The following is a 19,900-nucleotide window of genomic DNA, read 5'->3' as shown; positions in this document are numbered from 1 at the left end:
CTAAGGTAGGGTTGGATTACAGAACTCGGGAGGAATTAAATTTTCTAAACGCTGCTTTCTTATTTGTTTATGCAGGAAGCTGTAAATAGGGGCGAAAATGGCAGAGAAGTTGAGGAAAGTATTTTACAAACCCGTTGTACTCCTTTAAGGCCTTTCCCTTAGTCATAAGGCACAGGGTTTGATTCTTGCATGGAGTAATTGGTTAAGCTTAAAATTGCCTAAAAGGGTAGTTAGCCCGGTACTAACTTGTGAACCAAGAAGTATTCACCCCATTTGTTGATGCTTCCAAAGGGCCACGCCTTGGTTCATATTTTATAGAAGATGCTGACTGACGTTTCTAGTCCCTGTACCATTAGAGTGACACAGGACACCAGACGGATACCATTACCAGTTCTTCCTAGTTTTTGCTTCGTAAAGTGAAAAGACTGCCGGAACGATTCATGACTGCTTGTCACGGTATTAATCTTCAAGTGGCCTAGCTATCAGTTTCTTAAGTGACTTCTCTAGTCAGGTGGAGTTGCCAGCCTTCAATGGACTCCTTCACCTTGTATGACACACAGTGATGAGACCATTTTGTGAGCCTCTGTTTTTGAGGGTTTCTTTTGGAGGAGCCTTTAATCTTTCATATGGGAATAGTTTAAAGATATATGTGAACTTATTGAAGCATTTAAGTACAAGTATTTAGGGAGTCTTTTGGGAATACGCCCTTCTAAGGGGATTCTTCTCGTTTCACAGCGACTGTTATCCCAGTCCACAATGGGGGAGCCACCACAGACCCTGGAAACTACCACCCCATTAGCCTGACTAGCCTCGTCTGCAAGGCTATGGAACGTATCCTCACGGAACTTATAAACAATGACATTGGTAATCTCCAGACTCAGGACCCCACCCAGTTCGGGTTTGTAAAACTCGGATCATGTCTCCTAAACCTGATAGACTTCTTTGAAGCGGTCACCAAAGCCGTAGATGAGGGTAAGGTGGTTCACACAGCCTACCTAGATTTCGCCAAGGCTTTTGACACCATCCCCCACTCTGGAATTATAGATAAACTCACTGAACTAGGTACAAATCCCTATGTCACAAGATGGGTTGCCAACTGGCTCACTGACAGAACCCACACTGAAAGTAGCAGACTCCAAATCCAACTTCAGACCAGTGACAAGTGTAGTACCACAGGGTTCAGTCCTGGGTCCTCTCCTGTTTGGCATCTACTTCTCTGAAGTACAAGCTAACGAAGTTTGCAGATGACTGCAAACTAGGAGCCATAATGAAAACCCCAACAGATGTGAACATCTTACAAAAGGGCCTCGCTGAGACGGATGCCTGGTGTCAAAGCGATTGCCTCAAGCTCATTGCTAAAAAGTGCATTGTCATCCCTTTTGGTAAAAACTCTGTATCCATGAACTACCACATAGGCGGTAGTCTACTTAACAGGTGGACAGTAGTCTCTCCTTTGATAATCACATCACCACAGTAGTCTGGAAATCCTTCTACGTGGCACACCATCACAAAAGGTTTCTTATCCAGGAAAGAGTTCATTGTTCCCCTCTACTCGTCACTCATTAGACCCATTCTAGAATACATTGCCCCTTTTGGTATGTACCTCACAAGACATCTACAACAACTAGAAAGGCTGCAGAAGTACCTCACAAAGAGGATTACTGGCCGCAGACAGTCTCAAAAAACTGCAGCTTTTCTCCATTGCATATCGTCTACTCAGAGGCGATCTCTGCCTAACATGTCAAACCCAAAGCTTTTGGACATGCTCCACTTAAAGAAATCCCAATCCCTCCGAGCTACACGCTCTAGAGACCTAAACCTTGTTACCACAATAAACAGAACATGCTGGAGTTATTGATTCCTGTCCCAGAGACTTCCCATACTCCTGGAACAAACTACCTATCTATATCAAACAAAGCTCCTCATTAGCACTCCAAGAAAAATCTTGATGGTTGGATGGGAGATAGGAAATTCATCCCTGGGATCACTTCTGTGGCTCTGCTCGACAGTGGCACAGGAAAATTCATTTTCGTGGGTGGCGAAAGCCAGGGTACCTTTGGCTAGGCTTATATAGGCCCTAGGGCCAATAGCCTAGTATCTACCTATGAACCTATAAGAAACTAAATATGTTTTACACAGTATGCAACCCTTGTGTATCTCTATTCAATAAATTAGATTGCAGAACTAGCAGCAATATTTCTGTGATGCTGCTGGTTGGTGTTATTCTGTTCCAGGGCGTAAAATCCTTTCCAATGACAAAGGAGTTTGAGTATTTTAACAGTTCTGGAAAAAGTGTTTTTGCAGTAAAAGCAGTAATTGCCAAGCATCAAGAGAAATACCTGATGTGTCGTTAGAGCATGAAATGTAGACTAATCTAGATTTCTTTTAAGCTTGGGAATCTTGCTGTCTGGGTGTTTCGGTTTTTGTTAATTTCCTTCAAGAGCTTGTTAAAGGTGTTGTGTTAAATGCCTTCTTGGATTTAAAAAAAAAAAAAAAATGGGGGGGGGGGTGTCAGGAGTTGGACCGGCAGCTTTTCAGTCCACATTCTGTATGTATTGTGCAGATTACCTCCCCAAGCAATTACATTTCTGCTGGAAGTACTCTAAATAGACCAGTTGAGATGAATCTGCTTTTTAAAACATAAGTATGGAAAGTTGATAGAAGCCAGGCTGTAGGTTTGGAGAGCATGTCTGTGTTCAGTTTCCCCAGGATGATGATGGTGTAGTACTTTAAGTAGCTTAGAATGATTGAGAATTTGGAAACTTAAACTGGATTTGGAAACTTAAACTGTGCACACACTAGTAGATTGCCTCAGTTGATATGAGTCTTTCTAAAAAGACACATGTTTCATATACAATATTCCTTTTAAGTTTGAGATCCACACGTGTCTTGCAGTTGGTCTACATAGCCAAGGGGAGTGGCTGGTCATTGTAACCTCATTGCTCATTCAGCTATGGTATTGTGACCAGCATGCACACGGAGACTTCATGTCCCATATCCTGTAAAATACCTTGCTCTGTGGGCATTGGTAGTGTATATAGCAAAGTTAACTCAGGGAGTGGTTTGGGATAACCTGGTGATAAGGCTACTTTGGGGGGTAGCCTAGTAATACTTGGAAGATCATTCTAATTGGGAGAACAGCTGGGTGGCTAAGTGGAATGACTAAAGAACTCTTTTGCTGTGCTGTAAGTGGAGTGGCAAAAAAAAAAAACTATAATCCGTGTAGTTGTACAAGACTTGCATGGATACCTAGGAGAGAACAGTTTCTCTGCAATAGCCTTCTGAAAAACTTGCTATTTCAATGACAGTTGTCTACACAGTGCAAACACTTAATGGGTCATTCCAGGTAGAAAGATGAACGTAGTTTTATCGTCTTGTAAAATTGTATAAAAAAACAAGAGTTCCAACAATAACCAGGTACCTCAGAACAATGAAAAAAAAGGCTCCAGGCTTCAAAGACGTTTATTGACCAAAAAACACAGAACACAAGTGCTTTCACCAACTAGGCTTCTTCAGATGCACTGACATAAGGTGTTAACATTTCTATTTATACTAATTATCACGTAATCTTGCATAAAAATTTAAAGACATATTAAGTTAAAATAATATATACAAAGGACATAAATATAAAACACGTATATAAAAATAATAAAATACATCAACAAAATCCTAAAAAGAATTTATATTTCATCTACATGAGGGTTTATTTTTTTTAAAGTGGATGCCCTTTAGTTGCCCTTAGTCTAATTATCCATCCATCTTGCTTCTAAGCTTTCTGTTTGTGTCTTAATATCTCCTCCTCTTATACGATCCTACCTATAGCCCTGAAAGAAAATTTGTTGCATACTGGTGTCTTTAATATGTCTAGTAAGGGCATTAAACAAACTACCTTTTCTTATGTGTGATGTAAGTGTTCCCTAATTCTATCAGTTTTGCCTACATAGAATTTTCTACATATTTGGCATGTGGCAAGATAGATTACATGTTTGGTATCACATCTGGCATGAACATTAAAGGTATATGTCTCGCCAGTATCTGGATGCTGAAAGTATAAGCTAGTATCGATAGAACTGCAAAAATTACACTTACCACAGTATGAAGTGTGAAACTCAAATGTCTGCCATTATTTAGTGACTTCAGTCCTCTCTGATTTGCCAGAAAACTGTAAATTTTATATGAAACGGATCAAACATATGATACAAAAGCTTGACATTCTGCGAAAATCTGGATAGTTATGAGGCTCATTGTGTAGTGCTCTGGCAAACGTTCCTTCTTTAACAGAGCAGTTTATAAGGCAGCGGTTTTCATAACTTTGTTTCTTGGTGCTCCCTATCCTTTGTTTTTGAGAAATGATCATTAGTAAGTAAATGTTCTGAAGACTAAACCTCCTTTTAGAAAAGAAATTACATTTTAGAGGTGAGCAGCATGGAGAAGCTAATTCCCTGTGAAGGAAATTTGTTCTTGCTTACTCTGCGACGTACCAGACTGAATAGCCAAGACAATTTCTTCCTCTTTGTAGAGCCATTAATAACGTGAGGATAATACTTGTTTAAAAAAGTAGGGGGATGTGGGACTTTAGAATAAGACTGCAGGTTGTGCAGTTGAGCCTGTAATGTGCTTCCCGTCACTTTGTTGGAGCTGATGGCTTAGTGGAGTAGGAGTAGAGTGATGGCATGTTTTACCTAGCCTGCTTCCATTTTGGACTAGTTCTACATAAAGCAGTAAGTTTACTGAGAAGGAGATAGTTTGTGTGTATTTTAACACCCTTTGTGTTTACAGCCTGTAGTCTTAAGTTGGCCAAATCAGAAATGATTTTGTGGGTTATGTCCTGGGTAGAATAGTAGACTGGGTGTCATAAATGAGTGGGTAATTGTAGATCACCATATGGAGTGAGAAGAAGCGAGGGTTATTCATACAAGCACAGTATCTCGCTCTGTTAATACCTTTTACTAGTGATTTTAATAGGAGGAAAATTATGCTTGTTTTGAGGCGTGATAGATGTGCAAGTGCTGATGTAAAAAATTAAGAATGGAACAGTGGTGTCTGTAGAATAGTTTGGGCAGTGTATTTGGGGAGAAAATAGGGAGATGTAGTTTACACGAGACGTGGTTAGTTGCAGTAGAGATAAAAGTTAAACAGGTACTTTGATATTAGTATTAGTTATCTGCTCATTTGTCCACCAAGTGGATAAGCTCATTTCATAAGAATGATGTGGAACTGAGTGACCAGTATGAAAAGTCATTAATGTCTGGATAAAGAAAATAAGAATGCATATGGAGAGGTAGCAGAGATGATGTTTGTGTAATATCAAGTTATTGTAATTGTTTATTGCCACGTTGATGAGCTTGGTGTGTGTTCTTAATTCTAGCAAGCCTTCCTAAGACATGGACAGTATAAAAGAAGGCTTTTAAAATGGAGCAGGGGTCTATACCAGATGTCCTTTAAAGCAACTGAAGAAACTTGATACTCATGGAGTGGAGGTTTGGGAAGTTTGGTGGACATAGTTTGAGACTGTATATTGTTTCACAAGTACAGATATATGTAGAAAAAAATGATTGGAGAAGGATTTTTGAGATGACAGGGATAATGGTCCGTGCACCTTTCAAGAAAAGAGATTCATTCTCTGCTTACATCACAGTAGTTAGTCTTAGGCATAAAGCTGTCTTTAGAAAAGTTTAGAGGAGTTTTTCTGGATATGAAAATTGTATAGTTGGTAGTGAGTAAAACATTCATTTTTTTTTTCTTTTCTCTATAAGATGAAGTTGCTTGATTTACAGTCTAGGCTCGTGAGTAAGCATTCTGGCCCACACATTGCTTCTAAAAAAGCAGGCAAATTGTTTGAGCTAGAAGACATTCTAAGTTGTGTAATTTTGCATGGTGTAATTTCAGTAAATTTACTAGACAACTCCTCAACCAGTACACTGAAGAAACTACTTGTACAGAAGATACTAGAGGAGAATCTCTTGCTTACAGACATAATGAAGTTTTTGGCATTTTTTTTCCAGTCAGTATTGCGTGCTGATAGGGAAAAGTTGCAAAGAAGTGTTAGAACTGTCCACCTGTATTCTAGAATGGAAGTATGGATAGTGTGCTCAGTGCTCTCAAATGCTTTATCCCACACAGGTCCCCTCAAATTATCTTGACCATGGGATGGATAAGGCCAATCTAACATAAAGTGGGATAGGTAAATTTAAGCACTGAAAGGGAAATTGACTAGGCTTAAAGTGGCCCACAAGGGCAGCTAGCCCAGTACTTGCCTATGAATGTTTGCATGCATACTTAGCACTGGTAGTTAATGTAATTCATTTTTGCGTTCAGGATATTGCCAAGTGAAATGACGTCGACTACATCAAAGATCTACACAGCGTAAAGTGCCATAATAGAGTTTGTTGTTTGAGATGTTTTGTATTTGAGCAAGTTTTAAGATTTTGTAGTACTGTTTTACATTATTGCACCATAGCAAGCTTTTAGTGTAAAATGTGTAACATTCAGTAAACACTAGGGTTAAATTTTTGAATTTTAAAATAGCAGTGAAGCAAGGCGTGCACATTTTGAGTTTGCATTTACAGGAAGCATTTAAAATTGACCATTAAAATTATTTTGAACACAGTTATACATTTTGCACTAAGGGCTTTTATTGATGCATTATACAGTGCAGCTATGTATTAGATATTTATATCTTGTGATGTCAAAATTAGGCTATGTATGCCCAGGTTCTTGCTATCTGTCCTGCTTTTTGCTGTTTGTCTTTAGTCTTATAAGAGACCGTGGCTATTTTGGAGTGGTGCATCTCCTCTTTGTAGGAGGAGGACTGCATCCCCCAGGGAGGCTTTTCCAGTAGAGTGGGTTATCACCTGGCCAGAGCAGGAAATAAACTTTCTGTGAATCTTGCTGATGTCTGTACGTCTCACGTTTGTGAGTAGGTATGTTGGGACTATCATTTCACATTAAACTGTGAATGTTGAGCACTGGTTGAGATTTTATTCTTTTAACCAGCTGGATCCCAGGCTGCACAGTGATAGTGCAGTTTCTGTTTTTTATCCCATTGTAGAATTTTAGAGCAGCCTTTTTGGGCAGCAGTATATTTCCTGATAACGTTTTTGTACATCTGTGTTGCTGCCCAGCATTGCAGTTTATCCCCAACCTAAGGTAGTCTGTGTTCTTTATATGTTGAGTGCATTATTTTCTCTTGTTTAAGAGTTGTAGTCATTGCAGAGAGTCCCTTAAACATATTCTTAGTTCCTGCTGTATCTGTTGCATCTAATAAACAGTGGACAAGACATCTGGGCCAGTAGTGCTTACCTGCAGAGATAGCCCTCCATAAAACGATTCTTTATGAGGTTGCTCATCTTGGTAAGTTGTTTCGACTCCACCAGGATCTGAAGAGAAGGCCGAGGAAACTGTGGAAAGTAAGAATGTTTCTTCCAGTAATGGAGAAGAAAACACAGGCAGCACAGCAGAGAAGAGATCAGCTGAAGACACTGACGCAAATCCTGCCCCAGCAAAAGTTGTCAAGTTAGGATTTTCCATCGGAAGTCTGGCAGTAAAGAAGCCACCTGGGATATCCATCAAACTGGGAGTAACTGTGAGTAGATTTTTTTTCCCTTTCAACAGAAGTATTAAGTGGCACAAAAAAGTAGAGAACTAGCTCTTGGCATGCATGAATGTTTCTAATAGCAACTTAATGTAATAATTCTGTTTAAATCTGCTTGAACCTTTAATGTTTTTATTTAGATCAATTTCATGGAAAAGTTGCTTCAGGTGGCTTGGCAGTAGATCTTTTCTGTGGATTCTTTCAGTCTGATTTGGTCCCCAGTTGACATTTTGGCTTGCCCTATTGTACCTGATGACACAGCACTTCATTCGGTTGTGGTGGGGAAAACGCTTTAAGTGCAACTGTTATACCTAGATGGTGGGGGGGGGAGTTGAGATCTGTTTCCAGTTGGCTAGACTATGTGGCTTCTTGGATTTTTTTCTACATGCCCAGTGATTCTACTCCTCATATGTTTTTAGTTATACAGTTGTATTGTATATTGCATGCTAAGCTGGCCGTTTGACCACTTCTGGCAATCTGCTCCTGCCTAGAAGCTGTCATCCCCCCCCCCCCCCCGGCTAGCTATACTGTTCAAGTTTGAGTAGCTGCTGTTGTAGTTGGGACTTATCACCCTGTATTCCAAAAAAGTGGCATATTTACTGACACTATCACTTTTTCCTTGCCCTTTTGTGACCATCTGCCCCTCACTTTTTCCTTGCCCTTTTGTGACCATCTGCCCCTCTCCTTAAATTGCCATACAGGGCTTAGGAGCTCACTTGCAGGACTATTGTCCTGTCAGGGGAAGTGTTTGGCCATAATACTCATCCTATGGATGTTTACGGATGTATCCTTGTCTAAGCAAGTACTTGCAGTGCTAAACCCTATAGTAAGTTGTGGTTTCTACATCCTTACCATTCTCCAGCTGCAGTTAAGTGTTTGCAGACCATAGGTGCCTCCTTTTCCCTAGTAGCTCTTGCTGCTAGAAAAAACCACAAGCCTATTCAGATGGGAGTGTTGCAGTGAAACTGAACATCTTTCCTCGGGATGGATGATAAACAGCGGCTGCTTACTTCATGTCTCTGTGGCTGGCTTCTCCAATGCCTACACTGCTGGCCACACCCGGAGTGTTTGGGGAGCAGTCAGGACTGCGTCTGTGCCACAGAGCAGTTGTTTACTGACATTCCATTATTAATTATGCAGGTTTCCTTGGGTGAGGACTATGGTGACCCTTTAGCATCTGTATTAATAAATTTGTGCAGATTTGCAAATAAGTACAGTAAAGAGCATTGTAGATCTATTGAGTTACTTCATAAGCAAGTTTTTATTGGTTTTATAATGAAGAATTTCCCCCTCCTTTCAGTCCTTCCTGCCAGGAAAATTTTGAGAGCTGTAGGGTGAATGGTATTTGCTATTGCCATGCTTCCTTTTGTCAGGCTCCTTATGAGTGCTTTTTTAATGGTATTTCAATGACTTTGGCTTCAACACTGCCATGCTCTGGATATTCCTGTACTTTTCATACCTTGTCTGAAGCTCAAGCGCTATTGATGAATTCATCAGATTTCCTTGAAACCAAACCTGCCATTTCAAGTTCCTCTTCCCACTAGGGAGCTGTACACGGATGCCTCTGACAGACTTGGGAGCCTCCTCCAGCAATCTCAAGCTCTAGGGTCTCTATTCCCCTAGCAGTTAGCAAGACCTATCAACATCAAAGAAAGGGCAGTTCTGATTCTGGCTCTTCATGCTTTTCATTCCCTTTGGGTTCTGGGTTCTCTCTGGATTTTCAGATACTACTGTCGTGATGCATCATCCAGCAAGGGGGCACAAAGTCTTACCTCTTTTGCTGGCTTGGCTTTTCAGGCTTCAGATTTTGTAGACCCCTATCAATTTTGTTCAGGCAGTTTACATGAACATTTCAAAGAAATTCACTAACTAAAGTGCTAGTTTTCAGTATTTAAATTGCAAAATTTAAGATTTTTTATTGGTTTTTGTGTGAAAGTGTACGTTTCCCTTGGTATATTTACTTTTTTTAGAGTTTAATCTAAAGTTATATCCCTCTCCTCGCTGTTAGCGTAGTGTGTGTGTGTTGGGCCTGTGAGTGTTTTTGTGTTCTTTAGTTACTTTTTAGTTTTAGTAACTACTGATCTGAAGTAGGCAGACTTCATTCGTCTGCAACCTGTGGGTATCGGATCCGACCTCGGATCCGAGCCGGCAATTCAAAAGCTTAGGCTCAGAGCTCCTAGCTCCTCCCTCTTACCCATAACCCCTTGCCAAGCCCTGACTGACCTCAGATTTCGTTTGCCGCTTTTCAAGTAGCTACGGATTCCAGAGCTCCTGGCGTTTGTTGAAGATAAGAAGAATTTTTGACAGAAAAAGTTTTAAAAATCTCTATTTTTGTTGTTGATATAGTTAGTGTTGAGTGTGTTTAGGCTTTCCTCTCTCTTTTATTTAATTTTTCTCGGGTTTTGCGTAGTTTGTTTGTGTGTGTGTTGTGTTAGGCCTTAGGGTTGTGATGTCTGAAGCCCATAAGGCTGTTTTCTCGAAATGTACAGAGTGTGGCCATAAGCTGTCCCCAGCGGATGGCCACACTCGGTGCGTTAAATGCTTGGGGGTTGAACACCTGTCATCTGGTTGTACCATTTGTGCAGGGTTCAACCCCCGGGCTTTGAGGGAGCGGAGGTCGAAGCTGGTGCTGGCGGGTCTTTTACCTCCAGATACCGCTTCGGCCTCTGCCCCTTCCACTCAGCAACCTGGAATCCTCTAGGGAGAGAGAGAAGAAGGAGAGGCACAGGGAGAGGCACCGCAAGCGGAGAGCCGAAACTTCCAGTTCGGCTCCTCCATCTAAGCAGGCCTCCCCTGTGCCTTCTAGCTTTCCTCCTCCTCGGCTCCACTCCCCTCGGTTCTCTCCTGGACCCGAGGAGGAGGAGGCTAGCCCTTCTAGGAGGTCTCCGAGGCGGCTCTCTAGGTCCGCTTGGTGGCCTCCACCAGGTCAACTTTTCAATGAGTGAAGCGGATATGGACGGATGATGAGGAAATTCATCCAGGCCCAAATGCAAATGGGAGTGCTCTAGCCCCCATCCGGGAGGGGCTTGACCCCTTGGCTCCTTCTCCGACCCATACCACGGGTTCGGAGCTGTCGGCGCCGGGCAGATTTGGATCCGGGGTGGGTCGGATCCGATGGGTCGGCGCACCTCGGATCCGTCCCATCCCTTGAGTGCTTGGTGCCGGACCCGACCTCGGAGCCGAGGCGAGCCTCGGATCCGAGGGAGCTGGTGTGTCTTCGGCTCCGTCCAGGTCGGAGCGCACCGTCTCGGATCCGGCGGTTTCGCTCCGACTCCGATCCGCATCGGATCCAGTGGGGGTCGGCTCGGGCTTAGAAGCTGGCTCCCCTCGGCTTCGGCGTAGTGGAAAGGGCACTGTTGAGGACATCCGGACCCCGGTCCCTGCCACGGCTCCATCCGCACTCCCTTGCAGTTGGGCCAGGCCCCACCAGCCGGTCCCAGGGACAGCCCGCCTCGATGTCCCAAGTGGTTCCCTTGGAACATCCAACTGCTGAAGAGTACTCCTCGGACAGCCCCCCCGATGAAGTACCTCGGAAGCGTAAGTGCAAAAGGAGGCACATGGACTCCCCCGAGTCCGTCACTGAAGACACAGACTTGGATGAAGGGGAAGGCTCCCCTAGGTCACCCCCTGAGGACGTCTCATTTGGAGACATCATGGAGATGTTAAGGATCAGGGGGGGGTGGTCTGCCCCCAAGGCTTCCTCGGACGAGTCTGTGTTCTTGGAGGCATTCGAGGCGGGCCCTTCTACCTCTTGGGTGTCCCCTCCTGCTGACCCCCTGGTGGATCTTATTTCCATTAGGGCGTGGAAGGATCCGGACACCATTGAGCCTATCCCTAAGCGCCCGGACTGCATTATTTCCCCTCCGTCGGACCGCACCCACTGGAGTAAGGGCCCCCCAGTAGATGCCATGATGATGGCTGCAGCCACGAAGAGGGAATTGGCCCAGGAGAGTCCCTCCATGCATCCTCCGGGCAAGGAGTCCCGCTCGATGGATCGCATTGGGAAGCGAGTTTTTAGTTCAGCAACCTTCTCCTTGAGAGCTGAACTACATGGCACATGTCATTAGGATGCAGCGGATCTGATTAAAGAATACGCTGCATCTCCCCGAGTCCATGTCGAGTGAGGATAAACAGGTATACTCCACCGAATGGCCACTCTCAGATCAGTTTCCAATACATCTATGCGGCTGCTTTCTCATGCTACTGAGGGAGCCGCTAGAGCCAGCGGAGCAGGCCTAGTCATGAGGCGACAGGCCTGGCTCCGCCATTGTGATTTTGCAGAGCCCTTCAAGGCGACCTTCGAATGCCCCTTCGATGGTTCTGCCTTGTTTGGCAAGACTGTTCATGAGACATTAGTCCAGAGCGAAAGGACGGAAGACGCTGTCTGCCGTCTGAGTCCGCTTCTCAGCTCCCCAGAGGTCCTTCTCTAAGAACCAAAAGGGACAGAAGAAGATGTGGTTCGAAGTCGCAGCAGTCCCAACCTGCTCCGGATAACCAGTCCTTTCGTGGCAGAGGAGGACGGGAGGTCGCCGTGCTAGAGGCAGGGGGCTCCTGGCAACTTTGGGTCCAGAGAACCTTTCTCTGATAGACCCACGCAGCAGCCCTGAAGGGTTGCCCGGCTGTCCGTCTCTGGAGGCAGTCGGGGCGGTTCGAGGCACCTGACTTCTTGGGAGTCCATAACAACAGACAGTTGGGTGCCGTGTCATATCCAGAGGATATTCAATTCCCCTATTCAAGATTCCCAAATCTCGCAGCCTCCCAGATGTTCCACCCGACCAAGGAGGCGGCAGCTGTCGAAATCGAACAGCTGCTAGAAAAAGAGCTATCCAGCGCGTCCCCGAGATCAAACCGGATCAGGGTTTTACTCCAGGTTCTTTTGGTGCCAAAGAAGACGGGGACTTGAGACCAATCTTAGACCTTTCCCAGCTGAACCTGTCAGTAACCAAGCAAAAGTTCCGGATGGTCACCCTGCAATCTATACTTCCCCTCTTGAGGGAGAACGACTGGATGTGCTCCATCGACCTCAAGGACGTCAACTACCACATTCGGATGGACAGGCGATCCAGGAGGTTTCTTCGCTTCGGCTGGGAGCCAGTCATTATCAGTTCAGGGTCCTCCCTTTGGTCTCACCTCAGCCCCAGGGTGTTTACCAAGGTGCTAGCGGTGGTAGCGGCCCACCTGAGGCTCCAGGAATTACAGGTCTTTCCGTACCTGGACGACTGGCTCCTGACGGCATCATCAAGGCATCTTCTGTGCTCAGCCAGGGATTACTTTCTTCAACTAGCACCAAGGCTGGGCATCACGATCAACTGGGAGAAATCTTTACTGAACCCCACACAAGTTATAGATTTCATAGGAGGAAGACTAAACACCAGATCAATGCGAGCCTTCCTCACCCCAGACCGTATTGCCAACCTGAAGTGTCATGTGACAGCGATCCTGCAACCATCTCCAACTGCAGCTTCTGTCCTGAGGGCCCTAGGTTCTATGGCGGCAGCTATTCCGCTTCTCATTCATGCTCGCACGCATGCGGGTTCTTCAATCGCCCCTTCACCTTCCGTCGCCTCCTCTTTGTTGCTCTCTAAACGCCCCGACTCCGGTGAGCACCGCGTGCAGGCACTCCCTTCTTTGGTGGCTTCTTTCTCCGGAGCCCCTGGCAGGAGACCTTTTGCTGCATTTCCCGAGCCACAGTGACCACGGACGCTTCTTGCCTCGGGTGGGGGCATTCTGCGGGAAAGATTGTCCAAGGCACGTGGAATCCCACAGAGCGTCATTGCATATAAATGTCCTGGAAATGAGGGCGGTGCTCCTAGCGTTGCAAGCACTTCACCACGTTCTTCCTTCAGGGACTATTGCGATTCAGACAGACAACATGTCGGTAGTCTGGTATATCAACAAACAGGGAGGAACCAGGTCTTACCCCTTTGTCGAGAGGCCATGAGAGTCTGGGAATGGGCAATTTCCACCAAACGCTTTCTGGTAGCAACGCACATTCCGGGAAAGTCCAACATCCTTGCGGACAAGCTCAGTCGCACCATCCTTTCTCCACACGAGTGGTCTCTCAATCCTCAAGTAGCGAAGAAGATTTTTGTCGTCTGGGGCAACCCTGTTGCGATCTTTTGCCTCTCCCTCAAATGCCAAATCGACAATTTCTCGCTCTGCTTCCCCACCAGGGAGTTCCCGAGATGCTCTGGTGCATGCTTGGCCTCCCGGTCTCCTTTATGCCTACCCTCCACTTCCTCTGATGCAGAGGCTTCTGCAGAAAGCCAACAGTTTGGGGAGCAGAATGATTCTCATTGCCCGTTCTGGCCTCGACAACCTTGGTTCCCCTTGTATGGTCTCACAAAATCAATCCACCCTGGATTCTGGATCCAATTTGGATCTCATCTCCCACCCTCTGGGAATGTCGGTTCCCAATCTGCGGACCCTGAAGTTGACAGCTTGGCTGCTCCAGTTCCATCCTTAATTAGGACTCCCGGTATCTCATCACCGGTCAAGGCCATTTTAGTGGCAGCTCATAAACCTTCCACCAGGCAGGTTTATCGGAGTAAATGGAAGAGATTCTCTATTTGGGCAGTACAGAGAACTTTGGATCCTTTCTTGGCACCTATGTCAGCGGTGCTGGATTTTCTAACAGACCTCTTTCATCAAGGGGCTAGTTCTTCCACGATTAAGGTACAATTGGCAGCTATCTCGCATTATCACATTGGTCATGACACAGCTCCCCTTATGACAGCGAAATTATGCAAAACATTTCTCAAAGGAGTTTTTTTGTTGAGGCCTCCAGTCAAGGAGGTTGTACCACCTTGGGACTTGTCTTTAGTTCTGCAAGCCCTTACTGCTCCTCCCTTCGAGCCTGCAGCTTCTACTGATTTAAAGTACCTTTCCTGGAAGACTGCCTTCCTGGTAGCTATCACTTCAGCCAGAAGAGTGTCTGAGCTTCAGGCTCTATCGTCAAGCCGCCTTACCTTTCTTTCTTCCCTGATAGGGTGTGCCTCAGGACCAATCCTTCTTTTCTTCCGAAGGTCTCTTCTGAATCAAATATTAACCAGTCAATTAATTTACCTGTGTTTTTTCCCCAAGTACTCAAACAAAGGAGAATACAAATTGCATTCCTTGGATGTTCATAGACAATTACGTTTTTATATTAACAGAACAGCTGGTCACAGGAAATCAGATCAGCTGTTCGTCTCCTTTGCTAAATTTGCTCTGGGTAAAGCAGTATCTAAAGTCACACTATCTAAGTGGATTGCTAATTGTATTCTGCAGGCATATGACACCAGGTAGACCTGCTCCTCAGAGGGTTACGGCTCATTCTACTAGGGCAGTTTCCACGTCAGCCGCCTTTAAGTCCCGTGTATCATTGGATGATATCTGCGGCAGCTACTTGGGCCTCGCCTCATACTTTTATTTCTCATTACAAGGTGGATGTTGTTTCTAGAGGAAGAGCATCCTTTGGCTCAGCGGTGCTCAAAACATCCTTCCATGACGCCCAAGATTCAGGTAGCTAGGGACTCTGTCCCACAGGTTGCAGACGAATGAAGTCTGCCTACTTCAGATTTAGAAGTTATGTACTCACCATAACGTTCCATCTGAGTAGGTGACTTCATTCGGATGCAACCATCCCCCCCTCCATTCCCCTGACCTTTATAGAGCGAGTATTTATGCTGTTTTAGTGTACTGTTGTCAGTATTTTGAGGCAAACTCAATCTGAGGTCAGTCAGGGCTTGGCAAGGGGTTATGGGTAAGAGGGAGGAGCTAGGAGCTCGGAGCCTAAACTTTTGAATTGCCGGCTCGGATCCGAGGTCGGATCCGATACCCACAGGTTGCATCCGAATGAAGTCACCTACTCAGATGGAACGTTATGGAGAGTACGTAACTTCTAATTATAGATTGGGATGTCAGAGCAACCCAAGTCTATTTTTTTCTAAATGCTCCGAGTGTGGCCATAAGCTTTCCCCAGCTGATGGCCACACTGTTAAATGCCTGGGGTTGAACACCTCGCATCTGGATGTTCCATTTGTGCAGGGTTCAACCCCAGGGCATTGAAGGAGCGGAGGTCCAAGCTTGTTTTGGCGGGCCTTTTACCGCCGGACTCGGCTCCGACCTCCGCTCCTTCGGGTAACTGTACCAGTTATTCCTTCTGGCGCCCTCCTCCTCCTGGGACTCAACCTCCCGTTTCTGGTTTGGAGGAGAGGATGCTAAAAGGACGGAGGAGAAGCACCATAAGCGGCGGGCGAGACCTCTGTTTCGCCCCGCCAGCCAGGCTTCTCCCCGGCTCCGTTGTCGGCTCGGTCTCCTCCTTCTCGGCTCTGGTCTCCAGTGTGTTTTCACGGGACCTGAGGAGGAGAGACCCGATCTCGTCGAGGCTATCGAGGAGGCACTCCAGGCCTACCTCGGTAGCCTCGTCAGATCTACGATAGCCTTCGGATGCTGATCTGGACGGATGATAAGGTTCATCCAGGCCCAGATGCAGATGGGAGTGCTCTTGCCTCCCCTCTGGGGAGCTCAACACCCTTTTCAAACCGATTGCTCCTTCTCCGACCCGCTACCGGGCTCGAGCAGCTGGAGCCGAGCAGCCGGAGCAGGGTGGGTCGGCCCGATAGTACTTTGTGCCGGATCTGACCTCTCGGAGCCTGGATCGAGCCTGGATCGGAGATCAGTGCTCGCCGGCGCAGTCTGTGTCGGGCGCACTGTCCCCGGATCCGGCCGGTGCGGCTCGATCCACTCTTCGGATCCTTTGGTGAGGTCGGCTTCGGCGTTTGATGTAGTGGAGAGGGCCCTGTTGAGGGTCTCGGACCCCGGCACTTGTTTGGCTCCGTCCCGCTCCCTCTGCACTGGGTCAGGCTTCCACCATCCGGCCCTTGGGACAGCCCGCTTCTGTGCCCCAAGCTGCTCCACTGGAACAGGTTGCTGCTGCGAGTCCTCTGACAGCCCCCAGAGGATGTTCCTCACAAGCATACGTGCAAGGAGGCACATTGACTCCCCGAGTCTCTCCACGGAAGACACGGACTTGGAGGAAGGAAGGCTCCCCACGGTCACCCGAGGATGTCTCATTTGGGGACATCATGGAAATACTCCATTATAAGGGGTGGTCTGCCCCCAAGTCTTCCTCGGACGAGTCCGTGTTCTTGGAGGCATTTTGAAGCGGGCCCGTCTACCTCTTGGGTGTCCCCTCCTGCCGACCCCCTGGTGGACCTCATTACCACCAGGGCGTGGAAGGAACCGGACACCGTGGAGCCAATCCCTAAGAGGCCCGATAGGATTGCCATGTTGACGGCGGCGGCCACCAAGAGGGAACTTGCTCAGGAGAGTCCCTCAGTCCATCCCCCGAGCAAGGAGTCTCGGATGATGGACCGCTTGGGGAAGCGGATGTTTAGTTTAGCGACCTTCTCGGTAAGGGCGCTGAACTACCTGGCACACGTCATTAGGATGCAGCGAGATCTCATTAAAGAATACGCTGCATCTCCCCCAGAGTCCATGTCGGAGGAGGACAAGATGCTGCACTCCACCCGCATGGCCACTCTTAGATCAGTTACTAATACCTCTATGCGACTACTTTTCCATGCTACGGAAGGCACCGCTAGAGCCGCAGGGGCAGGCCTAGTCACTAGACGTCAGGCCTGGCTCCGTCCTCGCGATTTTCTGAGCCCTTCAAAGCGTCGTTTAACGCCCCTTTGATGGTTCTGCCCTCTTTGGCAAAACCGTTCGCGACACTTTGACCCAGAGCGAGAAGGACGGAAGGCAGCTGTCTGCCGTCGGAATCCGCTTCTCTGCACCCCAGAGGCCCTACTCTAGGAACCAAAAGGGTCAGAAGAAGATGTGGTTCCGAAGTCGCAGCAATCCCAGCCTGCTCCGGACAACCAGTCCTTCCGTGGCAGAGGAGGACAGGGAGGACGCGCCCTAGAGGCAGAGGGCTCCCAGGAACTTCGGGTCCAGAGAACCCTTCTCTGAGCGGCCCGCGCAGCAACCCTGAGGGTTGCCCGGCTGCTCCACTCTGGAGGCAGTCGGGGCGTTCAGGGCACCTAGCGGCATGGGAGTCCATAACATCAGACCGCTGGGTTCTCCAAATCGTATCCAGAGGATACGCATCCCTTTCTTCACTTACCAAAGTTGAAGTCCCTCCCAGGCGTTCCACCCGGTCAGCGGGAGGCCACTTTGGCAGAAATTGGCCATCTGCTAAAGAAAAGAGCCATCCAGCCCGTCCCCCAGACCAGATCGGATCAGGGTTCTAATCCAGGTTCTTTTAGTGCCAAAAGGCGGGGAACTAAGACCAATTCTAGACCTTTCTCTCTTGAATCTGGCAGTCCCAAGGAAAAATTCGAATGGTCACTCTGCAATCTATTCTCCCCTTCTGGGAGAAAAATCACTGGATGTGCTCTATAGACCTCAAAGATCGTACTACCACATCCTGATGGACAGGCGCCCAGGAGGTTCCTCCGCTTCGGCTGGGAGCCAGTCACTACCAGTTCGGGTCCTTCCCTTTGGTCTCACCACAGCCCCAGGGTGTTCACCAAAGTATTAGCAGTGGTAGCGGCCCACCTGAGGCTTCAGGGGTACAGGTCTTCCCCTACCTGGACGACTGGCTTCTTACCGCCCAACAAGGCATCTACTACTATTGGCCTTGAGACTCCTTTCTCCATCTTGCTCCCTTTCTGGGCATTACAATAAATCTGAAGAAATCCAACCTGGCCCACACAGCTCTTGGATTTTATAGGGGCCAGGTTAGACACAAGGAGTTTAAAAGCCTTCCTCACTGCGGACAGAGTTCAAAATCTGCAGCTCCAGGTGCGGGCCATTCTCCACTCAAGTTCTGTTCCGGCGGAGTTGGTCCTGAGGGCTCTAGGGTCCATGGCGTCTGCTATAGCACTTCTTCCTCTTGCCAGGCTCAATATGCGCATCCTCCAGTGGACTCTTAGTACAATGGTCTTACCTTGCTCTTCCTATGCATCACCCCATTGCGATCAGCAAGGCTTGCAAACGGTCCCTCCTGTGGTGGATTCACTCCCTGGATCTCCACGGAGGCCGCATTGTGCTTCTCCCCTCGCCCACGGTGACCACGGGCGCCTCGGGTGGGGGCATTCTTGGCCGGACCGTCCAAGGCACATGGAACGATTCAGAGACCTTTCTGCATATCATCGTTCTAGAGATGAGAGCAGTGCTCTTAGCGTTGCTAGCACTTCAGGACTTTCTTCCCTTGGGAACAATTGCGATTCAATCGGACAACGTGTCGGTTGTCTGGTACATCAACAAGCAAGGGGGAACAAGGTCTTACCCCCTTTGAGAAGCCATGAGAGTTTGGGAATGGGCAATCTCCACCAACCGCTTTCTAATATAGCGCACATTCCGGTCGGTCCAACATCCTGGCGGACAAGCTCAGTCGCACCATTCTGACCCCTTACAGGTGGTCTCTCAATTTTCAAGTAGCGGAGCATATTCACACGGTGGGGAACTCCTTCATGCGATCTTTTGCCTCTCCTCAAACACAAAGTGCCGACAGTTTTAGCTCTGATACCCCCTCCAGGATGTTCTCCAAGAGACGCTCTGGTGCATGCTTGGCCACCCGGTCTTCTGTACGCTTATCCACCCTTGCCTCTGATGCTCCAAGTTCTTCAGAAAGCCTCTCGGGTGGGTTGCAGAATGATTCTCATTGCTCCGTTTTGGCCTCGACAGATCTGGTTCCCCTTTCTAAGGTCTCACTCGGTGAATCCTCCTTGGATTCTAGATCCCATTCCGGATCGGATATCCCACCCATCCTGCATATCTCCTCCGAACCTGGACAAACCTGAAGCTGACCACTTGGCTGCTCCAGTTCCACTCTTGATCAGGACTCCCGGTATTTCGTCCCCTGTTAAGGCTATCCTGGTGGCAGCTCATAAACCGTCCACTAGGAAAGTCTACTGCAGCAAGTGGAAGCGGTTTTCTTTGTGGGCGGAGCGGCAAGGCCTGAATCCCTTCACGGTTCCACTCCCTTTAGTGCTTGACTTTCTAACCTCTCAACGATGGTGCCAGCAGTTCCACAGTCAAAGTACAACTGGTGGCAATTTCTCATTATCACATTGGTCATGACTCTAGTCCACTTATGTCAGCCAAGTTGTGTAAAATTTTCCTTAAAGGTACTTTCCTTCTCAGGCCCCCTGTGAAACAAGCGGTTCCTCCTTGGGACCTCTCCTTAGTTCTCCAGGCCTTGACCACCTCGAACCAGCTACGGTGGATCTCAAATTCTTGTCTTTCAAGACAGCCTTTTTAGTAGCCATTACATCGGCCAAGAGAGTTTCAGAGCTCCAAGCATTATCAGCTAAACCT

At 47.3% G+C, this 19,900-nt stretch overlaps 1 protein-coding gene across 1 annotated transcript in view; it reads left to right on the top strand.

Moving 5' to 3' along the window:
* Window positions 1–19,900, top strand: part of LOC122802421 (PEST proteolytic signal containing nuclear protein) — a 103,743-nt gene that overhangs the window by 41,389 nt on the left and 42,454 nt on the right. Inside the window, exons 2-3 of the mRNA XM_044072041.1 lie at window positions 7,377–7,585; window positions 11,101–11,148. Coding sequence (XP_043927976.1) covers window positions 7,377–7,585; window positions 11,101–11,148 — 257 coding nt within the window. The remainder of the gene's footprint in view (window positions 1–7,376; window positions 7,586–11,100; window positions 11,149–19,900) is intronic.

This window comes from Protopterus annectens, chromosome 5.part0 (assembly GCF_019279795.1).
Source record: "Protopterus annectens isolate FY-2018-M chromosome 5.part0, PAN1.0, whole genome shotgun sequence".
NCBI lineage: Eukaryota > Metazoa > Chordata > Ceratodontiformes > Protopteridae > Protopterus > Protopterus annectens.
This window is presented reverse-complemented; position numbering and strand designations above follow the sequence as displayed.